General features: G+C 41.1%; 1 protein-coding gene across 14 annotated transcripts in view; it reads left to right on the top strand.

The window, feature by feature from the left end:
• LOC111573102 (sorbin and SH3 domain-containing protein 1) overlaps positions 1 to 23,049 on the top strand; it is a 45,982-nt gene that overhangs the window by 14,558 nt on the left and 8,375 nt on the right. For 6 of the 14 annotated variants that reach the window (XM_035951367.2, XM_055018285.1, XM_055018284.1 and 3 more), the window contains exons 5-20: positions 686 to 792; positions 976 to 1,117; positions 1,339 to 1,371; positions 2,936 to 3,078; positions 3,537 to 3,597; positions 3,757 to 3,831; positions 6,794 to 6,829; positions 7,038 to 7,140; positions 8,186 to 8,300; positions 10,754 to 10,837; positions 14,963 to 15,012; positions 16,978 to 17,156; positions 19,156 to 20,613; positions 21,759 to 21,823; positions 22,016 to 22,186; positions 22,799 to 22,845. In XM_035951367.2, coding sequence (XP_035807260.2) covers positions 686 to 792; positions 976 to 1,117; positions 1,339 to 1,371; positions 2,936 to 3,078; positions 3,537 to 3,597; positions 3,757 to 3,831; positions 6,794 to 6,829; positions 7,038 to 7,140; positions 8,186 to 8,300; positions 10,754 to 10,837; positions 14,963 to 15,012; positions 16,978 to 17,156; positions 19,156 to 20,613; positions 21,759 to 21,823; positions 22,016 to 22,186; positions 22,799 to 22,845 — 2,869 coding nt within the window. The remainder of the gene's footprint in view (positions 1 to 685; positions 793 to 975; positions 1,118 to 1,338; positions 1,372 to 2,935; positions 3,079 to 3,536; positions 3,598 to 3,756; positions 3,832 to 6,793; positions 6,830 to 7,037; positions 7,141 to 8,185; positions 8,301 to 10,753; positions 10,838 to 14,962; positions 15,013 to 16,977; positions 17,157 to 19,155; positions 20,614 to 21,758; positions 21,824 to 22,015; positions 22,187 to 22,798; positions 22,846 to 23,049) is intronic. The other 8 variants (XM_055018283.1, XM_055018275.1, XM_055018276.1 and 5 more) reach the window with 7 other exon arrangements.

The raw sequence follows: 23,049 nt of genomic DNA, 5'->3' as shown, positions 1-23,049 counted from the left end.
TGAAAAAAGGACACATCCTTGTAGAATGTGGAGAGAGGATGTAAATGTTGCAGTAATTTAAAAGGCATTTCATCATGTTCTTTAGTTGTAAAAATTCCATACATAACTTTCAGAGTTATGTTTTGATGTCACGATTATATAACTCCTCACGTTTTGAAGTGTATGCTCGGGGCACACTCAGAGACATGATAAAGGGCGATTGCTCATATTTTCAGGCAAGTGTCAGAGAGGTCTTTTGTCGTGCCCACGCTGCACTTTGGTGCAGGCAGCCTTGACTGTGGGCTTGTTTGTTGCAGAGAGCACATTGGAACTGCACTGGAGGCCGGCCAAGTCTTTTGGGGAGATGCCTTAATTGTTGTAGAGTATGAATATAAAGGCCATTGGAACAAACGGTCTTTGCAGCTCCCTGAATAGGCACTTTGTTCTCATGACAAAGTTCAGAGATTGTGGGAGAATCTTTTTTTTTTTCTTTTTCTGGGTGATATTAACAGCTCTGTACATGAAAACCACCAAGGAAAGCATTCACACCCTGCGGACTGAAATGGAGATGAATTTGATTGGCAATTAGTATCTGTTATGGTTTATTATAAGTTCACGGAAAGACACCAGTTTTTAGTGTCATCGTCAGTGTTTTCATTCTTGTTGCACTGGCTGCCAGACTGAAAGAGATCTGGACTCTGTTTAGGTGGCTGGACAAGCCAGATTAATGGCGACAGCTCGAAAGCAGGATTGGCTGAGGGAGGCAGCAACAACACAGCTGATTTACCACCTGTAAACGACACTCAGTGCCAGGTACGTTTACTTCCACCACATTTAACACAAGATCTTTGTTTGGCACATTGGTGTTACAATAATGAGAGCTGTGTGATCTCTTTATTTCATCATCCTGGTTTGATGTCCGAGAAATTTCTAGGAAAGCATTTTCTTTGTTACTCAATTCTTTATCATTTACAGTCTATTTTCTGTCACTTTCAGGGTAATTCACCCGCCAGCATAAAAGAAAATCAAGTTCCATCCTCCACTGACATTCAGAACTGTATCTCATCGACTTCCAGCTTTGTTTATCCCTGCACCAGCTCAGTTAACCCCACCATTGTCCTGCTGCAACACAACAGAGGTGAGAACACCTCTCTTTGATAAGCTTTCTAGTTTGCCATTAACTTGCCTGCATGACATTTAATCAGCAAAGCTTTATGGTCCTTTTAGCTAAGTCTTAACTGTGTCTGTGATCCATTAGCCTTTGCTTTTTCTGTGTTACATTTAACCAGGGCTTTCACATGTTTGCTTCACTGCTTAGTCACATTTCACTGTCATGTCCTTGTCTGTCTTTTCTCACAGCAGAGCAGCAAAAGCATCTTTCTCATTTGGAAGGTATGCACTGGAATCTTGGTGAAGTCAAACAGATATTTGTAATTTATTTTTTCATTTCTTGGACTGCTTGCAGCAGTTCCAGTTTTATTACAGGGCTATATTTTTTGTTCCTTGACTGAACCATCTGTCACCCTCATGAAATGAATGAGTCAGGTTTTTTACGTCAGTGTGTTAAAATAGGGAACATTCCTATGCTGAATAACAATGTACCAGACTAGACAGAAACATCTAGGATATGTAGTTTATTTTCTGTTTATCTTACATTTCATGTTAATTTATTTCATGTGTTGCTACTTATTAAATCTGGAATACTTCATATTTAATTTTAAAGGTTGTTGTTGTTGTTCCCTCCCACTCGTTTGATTTTGCACTGCAATATATTGATTGAAATGAACTCCACATTTTCATGTTAGATTATATATTCTATATATTCTATATTCTATATAGAATATATAGAATATAGAATATATAGATATAGAATATTATATATATATATATATACTCTTATTCATTTATTTGATACCTGACACACCGTATTCTTTGAGGCCAAGTGTTACATGCTCCATATGGGCTACAAAAGCTTAGCGAGGTGGCAATACGTTTGAGCTGTGTCATGGAATGCCTTTACAGCCATGAAAAAAAGGAAAAACAGTGAATGAGATATAAAAGTATATCTTTGATGGACTCTTAGCATATTGTAGCATTTTCAAGAAATGCATTTTGGTGGCACTTGGTAGGCATGCACAAAATATAAACTGTATTTTCCACATGAAATATAAGTTTTGTGGCATTTATCAAATAATTTAAACCATTCAGAGAGCATGCCTTCTGCCAAGACCAAGGTCCTGTGTCATAATTTTAATAAAAGTGATCCAGATCCACATCTAAATGTAATGAGTTCTTCCTTTATCTATGCTCTACCTCTTCACCAAGTTTAATAAAATTCGGCTTGTTATTTCCAGTGTAATCTTACTGACAAACAGACAACCAGATGCTACTGGTCACAGCCATCTGCCTCAGCTCTCACCTTGACAGAAGAATAAAACAGTTATATTGTAGGTATTGTATTACAAAAATGTTTTCTGTGATACAAAAAATATAACCCATATAATACAAAATCTTTCTCAGTGATACTGAACATATTTTGTGAAAACAAAATACAGCATATGACACCCTGTATTTATCAATAGTTTTTAACCTAGGTGTCACATACACCAGCATTTCTTTGATTTTTATGGTCATTGTTTGTTCCTATTATGCCACTTTTGCAGACGCACTATCACAACAGCCCCTTTGTGCAGAAAAGCACATTATTATGGTGCTTTTCTGCAAAACATTTAAACATGTTTGCTGTAAAAAGAAGTCTGTCATGTTTATTTTCCACACTTATTTATTGCACAAGGCCCACATTGTCTGTCTAGCTTGATTTAATGCATTTCTTTAGCTTGGCCTTGGCCTGAACCTAGTCAACAGTTGTCTGTCTTTTCACTAGAAATGTGCTTCTAAACTTGAAATCTTGTCATGTGTGTGGATTTTTTGATTTATGTTTTGTTTTCCTCTACAGACCCAACCCCAGAAAGGGACAAAAGCCCTGACCCTGGAAGAGACTCGGTCAGTCCAGTTCCTGACATGGACGGAAAGAGGCTGCGGCTGTCACTGCACTCCCCTGTCCTCAGTCCTCTCAACAAACCCATTGTGCCTGTACGGGTGAGCAACAAAACCAACTGTCAGATGAAGACTAATCTACTCACTGTGAATGCTTAATGGGTGCTTTTTGAACACGTCTGTTCATTATTGCAATAGTAAATTGTTGATTTAAGCTAAATTTGCTAATGTTTTTTGTTATTGTATTAGCAATAACCCTTTCTCACATGGGATACTACAGGAGAGTTACTAGAATCTTTTTGACTTGTACTTAGCAATAGAAGTACACATGTAACTAATGACATTAACAATAGTTGTGTTTCATTTAGATGCATGCAATCATAACACAGTACCCCGGAATTGACATGTATTTATGAGCTGATATCTTTGTTAATGTTACAAGTTGTACAAGTTGAGCTGTATACTTGAAAATCACCAGAACTGCTTGAAAAGTACATGGATGATATTTGTCTGACATTGTCACTTTTTGACAAATAATAATTTCTGTATTAAAATTTCAGAACACTGAAAAGTCCAAAGACTGGTATAAGACAATGTTTAAACAGATACACAGAATACCTGGTAAGTTGGTCACTTTTTGCTCTTTTTGCTGTGTTGTTTCTGTGTTTGATCAGTTTTGTCTGTTGTGTTTCTCTGTTTCTGCCCAAGACTTGTGTGTGTTTCTATATTTATCTCTATGTTATGCCACCCTGTCCTCTGTCTCTCCATGACCATGATCAGAGCCTATTGAGGAAAACCCTTACCGCCCCACCTACATTTTCCCAGAGAACTATGACATTCAGATGAGATCAAAAGGTATCTGAAGGCAATACTCCATTCCCGTTGGCTTTACTAATCTGCAGCCATCTTGATCCTTCTCAAATACTTTCTCTGTGTTTACTGTATAGTATCTGGTTATGTAGCACATCACCTAAAAATGTGAAAAGTATTTGAAAGGCTTCAACCTAATCTTCTCCAACTTTTGTGCCATACAGTAGGGTCATAAGATTTAAATACACTGCAACTTTTGTGCAGATTGTCTGATCAGACTTGGGACAAATTAATGTCTATCTGGATCGAATAGGCCTTCTTTAACTAATACGTTTTGGCTTGTCACAGTAGGAAAAGGGCAGGTGTACATAATATAATGAGTAATGGTAACATTCTTTTTATCTGCATCAGTTACATGGTCTTGGATATATTGTGCATGCTGGCTCACTGACAGGATTTAGATTTTACCTGCTATGACAAGTCAGAATGTCTGTTACAGAAAAGAGCTTTGCTCTGAGTGGGACAAATGCAGTTAGTGGAATTACCCATAGCTTTGAGATGAGGTCATTCTCATCATTCAAACTTAACATCTACTGTGAGATTATGCACTGATGAGCTAAAACATTTTCTAATACACTGTTAGTCCTTTTCATGCCACCAAATCACCTCCTACCTGGTTAAGCACGGAAACTCTCATTTTTCTGAGGTCTTTAAACCCACTTATTTCTCCTGCATCTAGCATGGTGAGTATGATAACCAACCTATTATACAGACTAGTATATCCAAGCCTTTGACATACATGGTTGTGGCAAAATATGGTGCCTTTAAAAACTATTCACCCCCTTTAAAAGTTTTCCTTTTCATTGCTTTTCAGCATTGAATTTTACAAAGTAATGCCAATTAATAAAAATATAAAATGTAATATAAGTGTATAAGCATTCACCCCCTTGAAAGTGTTTCAGTTAATTCAACACTGGGGCAGCCAATTGGTGCTAGAAATTGGAGATCATCTTGTGCAGTGAATGTGTCTTAAGTGAGTTTAGTATGACGACAAATGTATCTGGAAGGTCCAGTCACTAATGAATTAGTACTCCTGGCTATAGCTACACCATGAGGACAAAAAAAACATTCCAAGCAACTCTGTGAAACGATTACTGAACAGTCAGGGTTAAGTCAAAAAAAATTCCAAGTTGAGGGCGAGACTGCAAACAACAACAACTATTCTGTGTTTACAACAGTCAAAGCTTCATCAGCAGGTGGCAATGAGAAATCCACTTTATAAAAGCTCATATTAAATCTAGACTAGAGTTCACCAGAACCCATGTGTGAGACTCTGAAGTCAGCTGGGAAAAGGTTCTTGGTCTTGTCCAGACCTCAATCCTATTTAAAATTTGTGAGCATAATTTTCTTTGACTGTGAGTGTTCATAAAGTTTTGGCTCACCAGTGTACAAACACTTTATTTTACAAGCTATAATTATTATACAACATTTAATGCATTTACTAAAGAGGTAGTCCTCTGATTTTAACTCATCATGGGATTATCTCAGATAAGACTGAAAGAATGCAAACTTTTACAGAAACTCTACTTTACATACTGATGGCATGGCATTTTGAAAGAGTTACATTATGACAATTGCTATAACAAGTGTTTTTAGGGCAATACTTGGCGCAGAAAGTCAGCTGCATCAGTTTGGACCATTTCTTTTAAAACAGTTTCTTGTATGTCCCCTCAAGTTTATGAGCACTTTATAATGCATACCAAATTGTTGGAATACTATTTTAATGTTTAATATCAGTTGATAAAAAGTAATAAAAATCAATATTGGGCTTTAAAAATATTAGTTCATGCATGACGAGCTCAAACTGTTTTCTTCTAAAACACTTTGATAAGAACATGTTGCAAGGATGATGCACGAAGCTTTCATATGTCATTTCTCTTTTAATTTACGAAATGTAACACTTCACTCATGTTCTTTCTTTTTTCTGTTAACCTTCTGTTATTAAAAGCCTCAAACTCTTTTTTTTCTATTTGACTTATTCGTAAATGCTTATAGTAACAAATAGAGCATGATCAGTCTTTCTCTCAATGCCACTGGGAGGTAGTATATTATTGTGGCCACTAGGTGCTGCTGCAGTCCCACATTGAGGTTGTGGACTGTCCTGATCAGAGTTCAGGCTGTACACAACCTTCAGACTGTTTGCTGCTCATAATAAGCTTCACTAATCAGTGTTTGACTTTATGTTTTAAATGGTTATGGTAGGTTGTCATTAATGGTTTGGGGTTTTGGATCTATCTTTTTTTTAGAAGGAAACAAGATTTGTATGCAGAGTGAAAGAGAGTGTTTAGCAAACACTAATTCTCTCATTCTGCATCTGGGTTTTCAGTGTCAGTTCATCACTGGATTGATGTCAACAACTTCCATTAGAAACTGTGCTCATAGGCATAGATTATTTGAATTTTGTGTTTTTCTTAAATTGATGCAAAAAAATGCACTGATTGGAGCATAAAAATTCAACCAGAATGCTGGATATCAAATGTTTGATGCTCAAAATTTCCTGGAGAAGGACACCCAGATACCTGCTTAATGCGTCCTCGCCGGGGTTTAGACGAAATCTATGCCCATGGTTGTGAATGATATGATCATGCATATATTATCTAACCACAGTATTAGACTTGTCCAGAGATCACTCTGAATGGGGCTATCATGGTCCCCTTACTGCACAACACATTACTCATTCAGAGCCTTGATGCTCATCAATGCTCGGATCTCTTTTTAGCTCAGTAATGCTTCCTGTAAAGTGTTTTGATTTGGCACACTTTTGCTTGTTTGGTGAACCTGTAATGTTTGGCCTAATGGAAGGCATTAGGCTGGGAAAAAACAGACGAAAAGAGTATTCTTAATGTCCACTGAATTATTTAGTATTGTGCTGTATTCATTACTTTTCAAGTAACAGAGATAAGCAGAGATAAACATAATAAATGGCTTCTTTTCTCCTGCTCTTCAGACGATGGCCCCACTCCATTTGGTTACTTGGAAGATGGTGAGTTTGGAGTTGGACTTGTTCAAATGAAACCGTCAATCAATTAAAATTGAATAAAAATCTGTGATCATCTATTTTAAGTATTTATAGCAATTCATCCAAAATGACATTGAGCTTGCACACTCATTGTAAACATTTCATCTGATCAATTAACGCTGCTGACTATTACGTTGTTTATGTCTGTCAATATTTATGTGCTTGTTTTCAGTGAAAGCAGTCCCACGCTCAAAAAGTGATGATGAGGTCGATTCAAGAGGCCGGTCGATGCCGGTGCCAACACGGTCCTCTTCCCTCAAACCCTCTGCCAAAAGGTCAGTATCTTCCATCTGCTCCAACCCTCCGTATGACATTCACTTTGATATTTACCCCACAGCACAGCATTATTCATGTTAATTAGCAAAGATAGGTGCTGTTTTCAGTTCAGAATACTTCAAGCACAGTGATATAAAAATTATATAACTTATGATATGTAAATTTCTGATGAGAGAAGTCCTGTCTCTGTCCATTTCTATAACATATACATCCACAGTGTGCATGTTCTCACAATATGACTGTCACATCACCCCTAGAAAAGAAGCATCTTTTGATGAACAGTGCATATTGTTCTTTATTTACATATTGTGCTAGTGTTACTAAACAAGAGTGTCCATGGCAGAGCAACAAAAAGCCCTCCCACTGTTGTGTCCTCCTGTTTCTGTTGGAGGTGTGATTAGTTTCACCCCTCCATAAACACATGTCAGCACAGACACAGGATGATCTGCTCTCAGAGAAATGAGTGATGGAGTGATGAAGGAAGACAGGTGATGGAGGATAAACTGCTGCCCACAAAAGCTGCAGAGGACATGTCGAGGGCTGACCTTCCTCATTCCTCTGTGGTTATGATGAAGCAATGCATTCCTAAATATGCTGTTATCAAAGTTTCTGAAAAATGCTCCTTCAGCCTTGATGCTCATGATGACTTACATCAAAGAGCACATATTTTTTGAGGATACAAAAGGAAATTTCTTATTTAACGGTTAAACTATGGTCCTTTTTTGGGTGGTAATTTTACCCTTGACTGTCTGTCAAGAAATTCTCCCAGGAAATGCTGCGTTCTGTTTTTTGTCCCCAGGTTCAATCTTGTTTACCTGATCAGATTACTGCTTTGACTCAGCTGTGAATTGGATTTTCTGTCATATCATCATTAGAGGAAGAGAAGGAAAGGGAGAGAAGGAGCAGGCGTAATGAGGGCGGACGTCATATTTAAATAAATAAAAAACATCGTAGCCTTAGCTGGTTGCCATGGAGACTACTTGATAAGGATTGGCTCTCTTCGATCCCACACAACACCCCTCCCTGACACCCGCCTCTCCACAGGAATGAGTGGGAGCCCCCAGATAAAAAGGTAGACACAAGGAAGTACCGCGCTGAGCCCAAGAGCATCTTTGAGTACGAGCCGGGGAAATCATCAGTGCTGAAACTGGAGAGAACGGTATGTTAGCTGCCTCCCTGTTTGCTTGTTTCTATCTCTCTCCTCCTATTTCTCTCTCTGTGTTCATGTCGTGGGAGCTGTCCCCACTCCCCCCATCATCCACCCCCCACCACCACCTCTGTGTCTAAGCTCCCGGCTGGCAGCTTCACTAACAGCTCGGAAGGCGACGTATGTGTAGCCACCACATTCCTAAAGGGTGTCCCGTTGCAGTGACAGATGATCCTGCTTGGAAACAAGTGAGGGAATATCACTTACAAGGATAGCCGTTGTCTTTCTGTCTTCAATTTAAGGTTACTGGGCTGAATCAGCTCGCTGTGAGAGGATCCCAGCACAGACACAAAACATGCATCCTGTGTGCTTTCCTCCGAGGAAGTGTAATGCTGTCTATCCTACTTTCATTTGTAGCCTTGATGGCTTGTGGTGAATCAAATGATGCAGCATTTTCAGTGTCCTTGAGGGCTATTTTTTGCATTCAGATTTCACAGGTTTTGAATTTTTTTTATTTTTCCCGCTTATATAATATTGGGAATATTCAGTATTGTGAAGAAGTAGTTAATTGGTTATGCAATTACTGCTTTGCTAAAGCCCCGTTACGTCAAGCTAGTAAATGTTGTGAGCCAAGATCTGGCCTGATCCCAATGCCACCCAGTGCACTCATCAGAGTTTGCTCTAGTTCATCCTGGGACTCCTGTAAAATAATGAACTCTTGTTTTTCAATTACAAGCTCAGTTATTATAGATGAGTGTCCTTGTTGCTGGAGGTGGTCATTTTCTCTGTCAGGTCCATTTGTTTTTCTCTGTGGTGCTTTAAGTTGTGTTAGTGCTTCCTGTAGATTTTCCAAACGTATATAATTTAAAAATGATTATGCTACACATTAAGAATAAGTTTGCATGTTGTTGGTCGTCATGTTTATGTGTTGTTCATAATAAAATGAATATGTAGTACACAGCACAAAAACAACACTGAATGGTTAAAAGATTTGCTTACAGGATAGGTTAATATGTTTTAGTGTACGTTTTACATGTAATGCAATACACATAATCGCATTTGTACACAAAACAATGTTTTTTGGTGACTTCAAGTGTTTCTCCTGTCCAAAATTGCTGCAAAGAGATCCTCTCCTAAAACAATAGCATTGGAAGCAATGCAGAATTGTATTAATAAGTCTAGTAGAGGATAATATTAGCAGCCAAATCAAGTGGGTATCTTCCAATGTTAATTTTCTTAGTGTAAATTTTCTCATTGTATTTTATTGTTTTCTTGCTGAGCTGCAGTGGATTAGTCTGACTCACCAGATGTAGACTTTGGGTATCTGCAATTTCCATTATTCATTTCACGCAGTTGTCTGCAAATTTTCCACTAGTTGGAGTATTACAGAAATTTCCTTCGCTACGGCAAACAACAATATTAGCCATTTTAACGACAGTGCTCACTTCCTGCCTGCAACATTCGGTACTTTGCAGGGGCACCATCACTGCACCCTGGGTGTAGACAATTGGGATTAATTTAAAGAAATAGAAGCAAACCAATCCTAATGCAGAGTGATTATGATGTGCAGACAGACCCTACTCAGCAGTGACACAGCCCGATGGAGTTAGGTCTGTCTATGCAGGATTATCAGTAGACAGCAACAGTTTGGATAGGAGAAACATTTACAGTGACTTATAACTTATTAGATGGAGTAGATGTGTGTATGTGAGTACTGTATTAAAGGAAAAGTTTAGCATTCTGGGAAACTTGCTTATTTTGTATTCTTTATTTTTTTCTCCAAGATCTTGATGAGAAGATAGATTCCATGCTCATGTAATCTCTCCAATTATCAAGCTAAAGCATTCAGCCACTTAGTTTAGCTTAGCTTAGCACAAAAACTGGAAACAGGGAAACAGCAGCAGCAGTATATCAGATCTAAAGTAGGATAACAATTACAGCTACATGCTAGACTATTACTTTAGCGGGAGCAGTGACTTCCTGATTGTCGATTGGTTGCCTGGCAACCTCATGGTGACCGGCAGATGAATGAGATATTACATATTAATTAGTGAGCTCAAGAACTGCTGGTAGGTGGATTTTGTTACTGTTGTGCAGTGAGAACTCAGCTATTTCCCACTGCTTCCACTCTTCATGTTCAGCTAAGTTAACCAGCTGCTGGTTGTTTTTTCGTATCAAGCTTACTCTCTGCAAGAATGCAAATAAGCATTTTCTCCAAAATGTCAAACTATTCCAAATAGATGTGAAAAAAACATGAACTTGTCCTTTCATTTACTTCAAATCAGTAGGTGTCTGCTTCAATGACAACACCTACAGTATTCCTGATGATTTATGGTGTTGGGTAGAAACCGTGGCTCAATGTACAATGTCTGATAGACTCAATACCTTGGTGTGTATATTCTATACTGTCTGAACTGTCTTCTCTTTGTCTTTCTCCTCCTCTTCTTGTTGCCATGCCCCCCTAGACTCAGGATGTAAGTCCAGAAGATGTAGATTTAGAGAATGAGCCTTGGTATAAATTCTTTTCAGAGATGGAATTTGACAAAGCGGTAAGTGGTTGCTGTCTTCAGATTGACAGCATATTGTATTTTATTGCATGTGATAACATCCATGTTCAAATACTGTCTAAACAAACTGTGTCTGTCTGTAAGGACTACTTCAGTTCCTTCTCCCACTGTCACTTTCAGTATTATAATGAATATTTTTTTAATCGATCCCGCACATGTAAAGTTATGTGGTAGCATGTGTAAGAGGAAAGTATGTTTCCTCCTTTACTAAATTTACTATCATTTGTCCCATCAACTTGGTTTAATGAGACAAACTACTGATCAATTTTACCTTTGTCTATTCGCTCTTCATAATCTCTTTGAATTTCTATAATTTTTCAAGATGCATATTAACAATCCTGTCTGCAGCAAACATTTCAAAACACTTGATATAGCTACTGTCATTCCTCATACAAATTCAAAGGATTTTGCCCCTAAATGAGTCTAAAATAGTCAACAGAGATCTATTTTTGAGTGAACACGATCAGCTCAAATAACAGAAAACTGTCTAAACCCTTACGGTAGCTGTGGCCTTTATCCCTGTGCAATTTAGATAATTAAAGTTTAATAGGGCTTATTATTGATTAGGAGTTAATATAGTCCTGCAGCAGCACAAGGCCCATGATCAACAATTAAATTATAGCAGGACTGTTTATTATCGGCATATTTTCTTTACAATAGGATGCTTTGGTGTCTTGCCAACTGTAGCAGCATCCTGTTCTTCCATGTCTTTGACTCAACACCCAAGAGGAACACTTTGTTTTATTCATTTTGATGTGCATCCTGCCAGCTACAATACATATCATAAGCTGGAGGCCCGCACAGAATGATTCATCCAGAAGTCACGCTTCACTTGGAGAGGCTGAAGTCCACGCGAGCATTAGGCTCCAGGATAATCCCCGGCACTTGAAATAATAATTGCTGTCTGTCTGCTATCTGGTGTATTTACCAAAATATCCAAAGGAGTGCAGGCATGTTGAAGCCGTATACAGTGTCATGACAAACCCGTGCCTCAGGCCTTAGTTGGCACCAGACAAGTGTGGCACTGGCTGCCCACAAACAGATGTTGATTCTTCTCGCTCGCTGTCTGTCAGAGCCACACCGCCACACCCTGGATCATATGAGGTGGCACCACTGGCTACGACATGAGGTCATGTCCTAGCATCAGCCAGGCACAGGGGCTGAGTCTCCAGTTCCAGGTTAGTGTATATGTGGAGGAGGTTTAGTCGTGGAGGCGGCCGGCTCTGTCTCATGGCCGCCTGGATGTTTGCCAGATGAGCTCGGCTTGATGACTGACTCCTGTTTAATGTCAAAGTCACTTCTAAAGCTGCACCCGGTATGTGCAGTATTTGACCTTAAGGCTCAGCCAGACACACTGGCTCATTGGACTTTGATTGACATATCAGTGCTCACTTGGTATTACTGGAGGAGAGATATGACTGGAAGTCTGTAAAAATGACAGTGCTCAGGGGTTAAATGAAGATCCTTCTTGGCTCTGCCTCAGTTAAGCCTCATTTGTACCTTCAAAGCACTGAGAGGAACCACTTCTACTAATGAGGTAGTAATATAGTAAGGGGAAACGTCTCTGACAATACTGAAAGGCCATCTGATTCCTTTGATCTTTGTAGCAGTCTTTGTGTGGTTTTACGATACTAATTAGCCAGTTATCAACCAAATACCTCTAAAGAGCAGGCTTACTGTAAATAATGTGTTCAGTAATCTGCACTCTTTCTTGCTTTCTTCTTCATCCTGACCTGACAAATCATCACTACTTGTCCGCTAGTGGCCACTTTTAGTAAACTAATAGCCACTGAGTAGGAGTGACACCTGTGTGTAATCACAGTAATGGTCCTCTTGATTAATATTGACAAGTTCTAGGTTCAGGAGGAGTCTGAAAACACATCCAGTGACAGTTATGGTGGCTCATCGATACACATGTCTAGCTGGAGCTGGAATTCCACACATATTTATGGTCAGGAAGAGCATTTTGACCCTCTACAACCGACAGAGTGACTCCATCTGTCGAGCATATGCTGACGTGGGGGGCTGCTGCCACACTGTCTCAGAGCTGAGTTACATAGAGCCTGCCCCTACCACCTGACATATTCTAAAGGAGGCAACTCTATAAGCCTGCCAGCTCATTGTGCTTTCATATTTAACCTCTGTTATACACTTAACCTTTACCTTTAAGCATTTAGTGGAGGAGAGATGAGGCTATAACAGGCCCTTCACACTGGGGGAGCTGTTTGTTTTCATGAGAACATATCAACACAAATAAGGTCCTGGAAAGAATGGGATTCATGTTACCATGACCCACTCATGATCGCTATTTTGAATATGAAAGCGGCATACAGGAGTCTGAGCTCTGAGTAGCTGGGGGCACCTGTTAGGAAACATGCACATGAAATTCTGAAGAAACATTGTCATCGGTGTTCCAGTGACTCACAGAGGCCTTCCTTCATGTCCATATACAGCTTTGGATCTTTCACACTGTTACACTTTTAAGCGAGTCATCCGTTATGTGCATCTGTACCTGATACATCAAACTAGTTATAGCATCTGTCTTTTTCCATTCTCACCACCTTATCTTCTATTTGTCACCTATATATCATAAACTGGATTAAAAAAAGTTACACAACTGTCACAGAATAATGTGATGTTAGTAATGCCATTGTAGGATTACTTTGAAACTGAGCAGTTTTCGCCTTTTATAGAAAGAAAACTTCACATGAACTGACACTAATCAGGCATCGTGTAAATAACCAGATTAAGATTCCATTCCTTTGCCCCAGATAAGCCCTCCATGCTTGTTTCCTGTTTACTTTCCATTGATGCAGTGTGTGTGTAAGCCCAATTACCCAGGGGTGTGAGAGGACACTATCTTCTCCTCCTGATATCAGATTTGAGGGGGATATAAGACGTAGCGGAGCAAGAAGGAGCTGCAGATTATTCAATGACACTGGTGTGTTCTCCAAGTCAACATGGAACATTTGGCTTTATAAATAGATCAGACTATAGACCTGCCAGCCCGATGTTCTGTTCTTATAAAGATAGGCACTTATTCTGAAAGGTTATTAATGATCATTCTGCCCTGGCAACTAAGTGGAAAGGCATGTTGTGGCAAATGAGCTGTTCAGAATGTTCCTTGTCTGGTCATCGGTGTGGGAAGCGGAGGCTTGGCCGTGCCGTGGGGAAGTGGATGTGATATTAACAGCAGGGCCAGGCTGGCTGGGATGGGGATTGTGCAATCGTATTTGCAAACAACACTTGTGCTCATATTCATAGTGCCCGTGTCACGTCTGTTATTTTTACCTGCTGTGACGTCCGAAAAGAGGAAAGCAACAGAAACAGTGGGCTAAATTTAGTTGGCTCTAAACCATTCAAAGGGCTGGTGCTAGTGCTACCATGCTGAATGAAGGACCCCCCACCCCCCAGACACTGTGTTTTGGAGACTATATCTACTGCTAAATAACAACAAGACTGACTCTTATGGCCCTCCAAACATTTAGTCACTCACTTTGTGGTCACTGTTTATTTCTTTTTACCTTTTATGTGCTGGCTCTTTGTCTTCATAACATATTATCCGTTTCTACAGTCAATGTGTTTTACTGCATTTACTTTGACCATTTGTGTCCATTTTGACCAGTATGTGAGGTGGAATATTGAGTATGTGTATGAGTGTGTGTAATTTGGCCTCGTTGCACCACCAGCTGGTTAATTGTCTCTCGGTCTGGTCCACTGGTAATGAGAGTGACTCAATACCAGACAAAAGAGATGGCTTCACTGGGAGACAGCAGCCCATTGGCTGAGCCTGTGACAGCCCCCTCCCCTGCATGGGCGCCCTCTGACCGATGCACGCCCACCCCCCCTCCCTTCCAGTCTCTTTACTGCCGCTTGTTTTCTCCAACTTGCGTGCAGGCCAAAACACACGCTTACTCCTCCATGCCAAGCCCAGTCCAGAGAAGCTCAGAACCCCGGGTGCCTGAGACACAAACCCAGAGCAGCGAGTGAACGGCAGAGAGGAAAAGAAGAGAGAATCTGGCCCTAGCTAATGCTCCTGCCTCTGTTCTAGCTGGAGGAGACCTTCCTGTGGATCTATCAATGACTTCTTTGTTTGGTTTGTTGCAGAGTGCCCCCTCTTTCAGTCCCCTGGAAACAGCCTCCGACCTGCAGCAGTAGTAAGTCCATGCCTCTCCTTCTTATTTGAATACTTATGCTTTAAATCTTGCTTCATCCTTCCAGTTTGAAGATGGTTATTTACAGCTTGTTATGTCAGTGAGCGATTTCTCCACCCTGCAGAGCTCGTCCGCCAGCAGCGGGGGGACTCCTGCTTCCTGAGGAGATCCTATTAATAAGGCAAAAAGCTACCAGAACAGTGTGTCCTTTGTCTGTATTTGATTTTTTAGGGGGGTGGGTGATTGTAGTGTGGAAACATGGCTGCTATGTGGTGATTTATTTAAAGACAGCAACCTGGATGTCACTGGGATAGAGGGAAGTTGCCCAGCTTCTGCATAACTTAAAAACCGTTATCTCCTACTGAGCATGTGTGTGTGCGGAACTATGACCAGCAACTGGATTATGAAAGATGATGCGAGCTCACATTAAAACAAAGCTTCCCAAGCTCTTGATCTTTTTGTTGCTGTCTGCTGAGATTGACATCTTCTATTTTTGTTTGTGCAATAAAACGTAAAGAATTTAAGACAGAGCAACAGTAACTGTCTTGCGCTTACAGTCCAGTGAAAATAAACTTCTCCGTCCATTTCTGCAAAGAACTTTCCATCTGCTGCAATCATTATGTCATCATGGCCAACTATTTGACAAGTGGTTCCTAATCCAACTTTTTGATCCAATGATCTGTTGTTAATTTGAAAGGAAGACTTTGCCCATGAAAGGGTGGTGTAAGCTCACTCACCCAGAAGTTTTTAAAGGAAACCTCAGCTCATAGACTGACTTCCTTCAAAGGCACATGCGTTTATGGCGGGCACATATGTTTTTTTTTTTTCACTTGGGGGCTGTTTGAAATTGGAGACATTTTAAAGAACCTCCTTGTAAAGATGATATTTGATTGTAAACCCCCAACCATGTATTTTGAGGCAGAACAGCCCCTGTGTGTAAATGACTATTGTCATGGAAATGTGCAACTCAAACAGCAAGCAGATATTGTTAAATAATTATCTTATTTGTATGAACTCTGAATGAGAGTCATCATGATGCAGCAGTGCATGTTCAATAAACAGCATTTTAAAGGCCCTCCTCATCCTTCCAGATAAATAAACATTACTCTTACACTACTGCTACTGCCTCTCCCAAGCTTCATACTGGCGTTTGATTTCACTAGAACTTTCCCAAGAGATTATTGTAACTCCTGCATGGTCCCTGTACTGTACATTTCCTGTTGAGCATATAGGTAAATTGTTGTAAGTAACCTGGAGCTAATGTGATTTTAATAGATCCCTACCGTCATTCCTTCACATAGTTTTTTCTAATAGCTATGAAAGAGCTTCTTGTTCAGTTAGTGAACAAGTAAAGTAATGTATCCATACATTTGTGCAAGCATTTAACACTCTTGGCAAAATTTCAGATGTTGAGCACATTTTGGAAAATGTTTTCCCCTTTCTCCCAACACTAGTAAAAAGGTTTTGTAGGGGGCTTTATTTTCCCTTACTGGAGCCTCTGTCTGTTTAATGGCCATGCTTTTTTAGTACAGACAGAGGAGCAGTGTCAGTAACACATGACAGCACGTGAAGGAGAGTAAACCTGAGAGTAGTACAGGTGCATGGCAGGGCCTGATGCACCATGTGGGAATGTTCAGAGAATATTTATAGAAATCTGTCCTGCTGGCCCCTCTGGAATGCCAAGATATCTGTTGTAGCCACTGTCTTCCCTCAACATCAGCCTCTAAATTCTGTACTATTTCCCCCCAAGTTTGACTTTTTTTTTGGCTTTTCTGTCTCTGATTATTTTGTCTCCCACAAGTCTGCAAAGACAGGAATTACCGCAAGATATGCTAAATAAGAACCATATGACAGCTCATTAGCCAATTTGTGCGGCTCTGTTTATCATAAAAACCTGCAACACAACTCTTCTGAATGAATTTGACTGTGTTTAATTAGTTGTCTGCATTCCTCTATTTTGCTGTCTAGCTCCTCGAGCAAGTCTGGACACAGCGAGGTGGAGAAGGACAGAGGATCCTCCACGAGTGAGCCTGGGGCTCCAGAATGCGACCGCCATGTTTACAAGAGTGTCCTGGAGGGCGGCGACATTCCCTTACAAGGTCTACGAGCTCTAAACAAGCGCCAAGGCAGCTCCTCCTCCTCTAAAGGTAGGATACCAGCCACTTTACATATGTGGCCAGTACAATGGAAGGTGTGTGTATGTTTATGTATGTGAATGTGGCAGACAGTAGACAGCAGGCCAATAAAGGCCTTTCCTGCTGAGACAGAACCAATGAGTTACAGACACTAATGTTGGACCGTTCAAATTGTCAGCCAGGGATACATGTGTTTCTGTTTACCTTTCTGTTGGATTTCACACATTTTCTTTGCTCCCAGACCTCACAGCATTGGCCAGTCACCTCACAGCATTCATTCCCTCAACAGCTTTTGATTTATTATTGATTCCATGAATGTTTTCATGAAACCTGGCCATCTGCTTTGAAAAACTCATGGAGGGAGTGAGGTTGTCTTGTTAGGTCGATGGAAGCTAACCTTGGGGATTTTTGTCCCCCCTCTTGCTCCAGTTGTGTGTCGCCAGTCGCTAGGCAGGCTTAGGGCAAGACTCCAGAGTGTTCCAGCGCCAGGGAACAGAGGGCCAGAAAGGGGATGGATGAGGAGGTATAAGCGAGATAAACAGCGCTCTGCTCTTCACAACCCGGCCAGACAGGGCTGAGATAAACAGGAGGGACACAGAGGGTGGGCAGGCATGAGGAAGTCAGCTGTCAGTGTGAGGTCAGGAGCTGGAATGCCTGCGCACATGGCCAGGGAGAGAAACACACTGGGGGAGAGAAAAGAGGAGATGTAAGGAAGGGAAAGGAAGGGACACTGTGACCCAGCACATGTCATTACATTTGGCAAGACACAAAGAGGCACTTTGGAAACTACTTTCCCCAGTTAAAGTTTGATGTAGGTGACACAATGATACTTGTTGTATTGAATAAACATAGACATTGCAAAAGCAGAATAGTATATATGAAGGTAGTTGCTTTAGTTTTTACCAGTTTGAATTGTATGACCATGGAGTAAATGAATTTGGCTCACCAGTCAACTGACTAGCATGCACCTCCATTAGTCTCCTGCCAGAGGCACCACCTTGATCATTATTGTTCATGACACAGAAGATAGTGTAGACAAGCTCCAAGAAATAACCAAATGCACGAAACCAAACACAACATCATGTGTTTCTGTCTTGTGCTCAAGAAACAAAAAAATATCTGTATTTCTTGATGTTATAAAGAACCGAGCTTCCTCCAGGGAGTTTCAGAGGCCAGAATAGTAACTCTTTACTTGCCATGGACATAATATCAAGTCAGCTTCCTCAGTGTGTTTTTCTGGCAGATATGACTGCACAGATTGGTCACTCGTGCTGCAGACGTGCCTCACAGCATGTGAAATGTTGTGTCATTTCCCAGTACCATCTGCAGTGCTGTCACAAGCATACTATAGCCAGGAACTGACATGAGTATTTATCAGAGGTTTCTGACACTCATATTTTACTGGGCAGGTTGACTCAGGATACATTTTAAATTTTATAACTGTGTAGGGGAGCAGTGTATTAACAGCAATGCCAGCAGCCATTAATCACTGTAGCCATCTACCTATGATTGCTAAAATTAGAGATTTGTGTAGGAGGTGAATGCAGAGGAAGGACATTTCACTACTACTAACGTGAATACATAACAGATAACAAATGATTTAAATAGTTTTAGTTTGTTTTTGAACTGTACAATACTGCAGTCAATAATTCCTATATAACCTCCAACATCATATAACATTCATGGTATATGGCTGTTTTAATACTTTTTGTTTCACCTGTTATGTTGCTGCTTGCAGGGATAATGATAATATAAGAACCTGTTAGTACATTTCCTCTGGTTCCATTTTTACAAAGCATATTTCTTCACTGCAGCACCATGCTGTTTGTATAACAGTCATCTATTGCTTGATGCACAGTGCATCAAGTCTGCTTCCTCTTCTCATCCACTTTTGATGGAACTTGGTCTTTACTTTAGAAATGTGCCCGACTGTTTTAGTGTGTGTGTGTGTGTAATCCTGTGACCATTGTAATCTAATGTTGTTTATTTTGTTGTCCTGCATGCTTGCCAGTGGATTATAAAGGTGGGAATGGCTATATAATTTCACCCTGCTCCTCTCTAAATAGTCGATCGGTTCTTGCCAGTAATGCAATAGGTAACCAGTGTAAGACTAAGAAGTCCTTATCTGCTGCCAAAGCCTGCATACCCCAAATCCTGCCCTCTAAGTTCAAGCCCAAGCTGCTGCCACCCAGTGGTGACGGTCAGGAAAGCAGGACTAGAGTTGTCAGACACCCAAAGGCCCACAGCTGTGAGGATCTCTACACAGGGCCATGTGACACAGACTGTGCTGGAGCAGAAGAAAGGGAGAGTGAGCAACATTCAGACTACAAGTCCAGTGAGTGTGCTGACGGTCTCAGGAATGTTTCCCCTGCAATTAGAAGGAGCACCTCTGAGTTTTCCAGCCTGTACAGGACCATGCATCACATCCAGCGGCCCAGCTCAGCAGGCTGCAGCCCCCATGGCAGTGTTCGCAGCCTGGCCTCTCTGTTTGAGAAGGCAAAGGCAGAGGGGGGTGAAAGGTCAGAGGGCGGGGGTGACATTCCACGGGATTCTGTGTCGTCACGGGTCATTGAGTTTGAAATGATCATCCAGCGGTCCAGCTCTGCTCCCAGCCGCTCCTCCTCTCTGCCCACCCTGCACTCCAGCCACAACCACAACCACAGTCCCAACCACAGCCCTGCCCATCTCTACATGGCGTCTGCAGTGTCAGCAGAGTCCCTTTTGGTAGCCAATACCATACAGACAGATGACTGCTCCCTAGTGGAGGCTGAGGGCAAAAGATCTGCAGAGGAGGCTGTGTCACCAGACAGTGTAATTGTGGAGGAGGCTGTTTCCTCCTCAGAGGATGGACATAACATCAGGACTGAGTCCCCCTGCAACACAGAGGCTGAAGTTGAGCAAATCTTCAGTAAAAGTTCACCAGACTTCATCCACCAAAATGTCAGTGGATCAAAGAGTCCCTCAGCACTGCTTACAACTTCCCCTCCACAGCACAACCACCTCCACTACCACCACCATCACCTGCTGCACCACTTGAACCATCAGCTCCTCCTCAAACCCAGCAAATGCAAAGGCTCCTGCCCAGCCTCCTACACCCGCTTCACCACCATCCTCAGGCATGAGAGGCAGCAGGCCACAACCCAACAGGAGAAGCCGCCAGCTTCAGAGAAGAAGACCACGCTGCCTGGAAATCTCTTCCTCATGGGCCCTGCTCCCTTCCGGTTGAGGAAGAACCTCCAGTCCCACCAAACTCGGAGGACGCTGTTAGCCACAAAGGTAGCCATGGGCACCCAGAGGCCCAGCAGCCTGTCCCCTGAGCTCAGACCTCTAATCCCACAGCGTCTGTCCTCCCTGGAGGTCCTGGAGAGGCTGAGTAACGGGGAGGGAAGCAACACTGACCACCTGAGTAACAGGCAGGGCTTGGACGCCAACGGGAACCTACTGCAGCCGCTGGCAGCTCACCGCAGAGGTGGCTATCTCCATCCCTTCACTACTGTCACCATCCTCCCTCCTCCCTCTGTGGTCACTCATTTATCGCGACTCTATCTTCACCTTGTGTTCCTTTTTTCCACAAAGCAATGCTGCCGCCTTCCATCTGTAGTCTGTGTGGTGTGTTTACAAAGTGACAGGGAATCCTCCATCTCATTCTGAGTGTGCTGTTTGGTGCTCTTCCATTTCACTGTGAATGAATATGATCCCACAAATGCATCAAAACACTTCAGTGACTGTAGGAGGTTCAGGAAGCTTTTGGTAATGTATATATTCCGTGGACATCAGATTTGAGTTGTATGCATGAGTGCTAGAGGCTGCATTAAGCATTACATGTATTTCATTACATCACGATGATGTAGCGACGAGGCAGTAATTTTGAATACCTCACTTTACAATTAAATACCTGCACTATATAAATCTACAATCCCAGAATTCATTTGTAATGTTTAAGCAGGATATATGTGTTTTTAAAAAATGCATACAGTTTCTCAAATTGATGTCCTATCGTGTCCATTTTTGTATTCTTTCTGCTTTTTGGGACTGTTCACATCTATCATTTTCATTCCCTAGACAGGATGTTTCCTGCTTTGACTTTTGGTTTTAGTGTAACAGACAGTACTTGGAGCATCAGGCACAAACCTGAAACATTAATAGCTGTTTCTTGTGGCCCTCATTGGGACACAGAATGAAACATCTATGGGGAGCAAATTAAGTAAAATTAAAGTGAAACTTCAGTAAAATAATGGATGCTGGTTGGTCGATCAACATCAGTGAAACCATGATCGTGTTTTTTTTTTTTTTTGCCAAGATACAGTAGGTGTCATATTTTCTTTACTGCATTTGTTTTTCATGAACACATATTGGCTCATTCTGTGTTTATTCCTATGTGCATGCAGGATTACATATGGCTTTTTCTTTTAACTGTGTGTGCTGTTTGTTTTAGTGGTGCAAAAATGATGGTGTTCATTTAAGCATGCACGGTTATGGTTAGTGTATAGTTTTATGATTTTATTCATTGGAATTGGAAATCTTTGAAAATTTTAGTTCTGTGTTTCATTAATTTACCTTGAGGTTGTCAGGAAGACACATAACAGCGTATTCACCTCTCTGTTTCTGTTTCAGACTCATCCCCAGCTCACGGAGAAAGTCAGGATGAAGTATTAAGGAGGCGTCATGGGGACAAAGAGGTGAAATTTTTTTTGTAAATCTATTTCAAAATTTCATAAATTCAACCTCACAACAGGCCCTATTTTAGTAAAGAGAGCTACATGAAAGTGTGATATATATATTATACATAAGAAAAAATGTGGCGCATAAATAAATGAGATGAAGAACCCATATCTAGAGGGAACAAACAGCTCAGTGTGGTTTCCTGGCAGAAAATCTTGGAGGAGCAGCGGCGGCTGAAGCGGGAACAGGAAGAGGCTGATACAGCGTCAAGGCGACACACGAGCATTGTCCCGACACACCACCAGTTCATCACCAATGAACGCTTTGGAGACCTGCTAAACATCACAGATAACTCAGAGAAAAGGAAATCGGGCATAGAGGTACAATACAGGGCCTCGTCTTATCCTTCTGTAAGCAGGAAGAAAGATGGCAGTTTATGCGTGGGTCAGTTTGTATATGAGTCAGCCTGCGTGTGAGAGTGTGACATGCTTGTCAGCAGGACCTCTACAAAAACAGATGGCTTTCTCGTCTGGGTCAAAAACTTAGAGGGTGAGAGCAGTGACAGAGGACAGAATATGTGTTGAGTTTGTCATATTTTGACGTCAGTTCCAGAGTCCCACTGTTTACCAGCAATATGCAATGTCATTGCTATTAGTTGCAACCTTATGTTTACTAAAGTGCCGTCTCTCTTAGCCATACAGTTTCATAATGAATAACATACAGTAGCTTAAAACTGAGCATGCTCCAGAGGTCAAGTAACCCAGTCAGTCACAAGCACATCATTCCTGTCACTGACTGAATATTTATGTTCAAAGAGGGCACTCAAAGGACGACTCGGACAGATTTACAGCTCACAACAATTTCCAGAAAACCTATGAGTCTTTAGTCTTCAGGAAAACTTTCACCAACTCAGTATGATGACATGAGTAACTCTTTTGCAGGTGTAGCCTTAAAATAAGAGTCACCCAGTTTCTTTTTTTATATTTACACAGAGAACTCCAGCCATGGCTCGCTTTGACTTCAGAGCAGAATCTCTAAAGTAAGTGGAAATCATCAGAATTTATATGTAAACAGGATGAACAAAATACAATTAAAGTAAAAATATAGGCCCTATAATTCACTGCAGTCCTGAACAATATCATCTGTTTAGGTCTAGATATTAACAGATTAGACTTTGCTAAAGGAATTTTAGGCTAATGGCAATGTATCATACTGTAAGTGACGTAACCAAATTCTAATGAAG

The sequence above is a fragment of the Amphiprion ocellaris genome, chromosome 16, assembly GCF_022539595.1.
Source record: "Amphiprion ocellaris isolate individual 3 ecotype Okinawa chromosome 16, ASM2253959v1, whole genome shotgun sequence".
Lineage (NCBI taxonomy): Eukaryota > Metazoa > Chordata > Actinopteri > Pomacentridae > Amphiprion > Amphiprion ocellaris.
The sequence above is the reverse complement of the archived record's forward strand: the minus strand, read 5'-3'. Positions and strand labels throughout refer to the sequence as shown.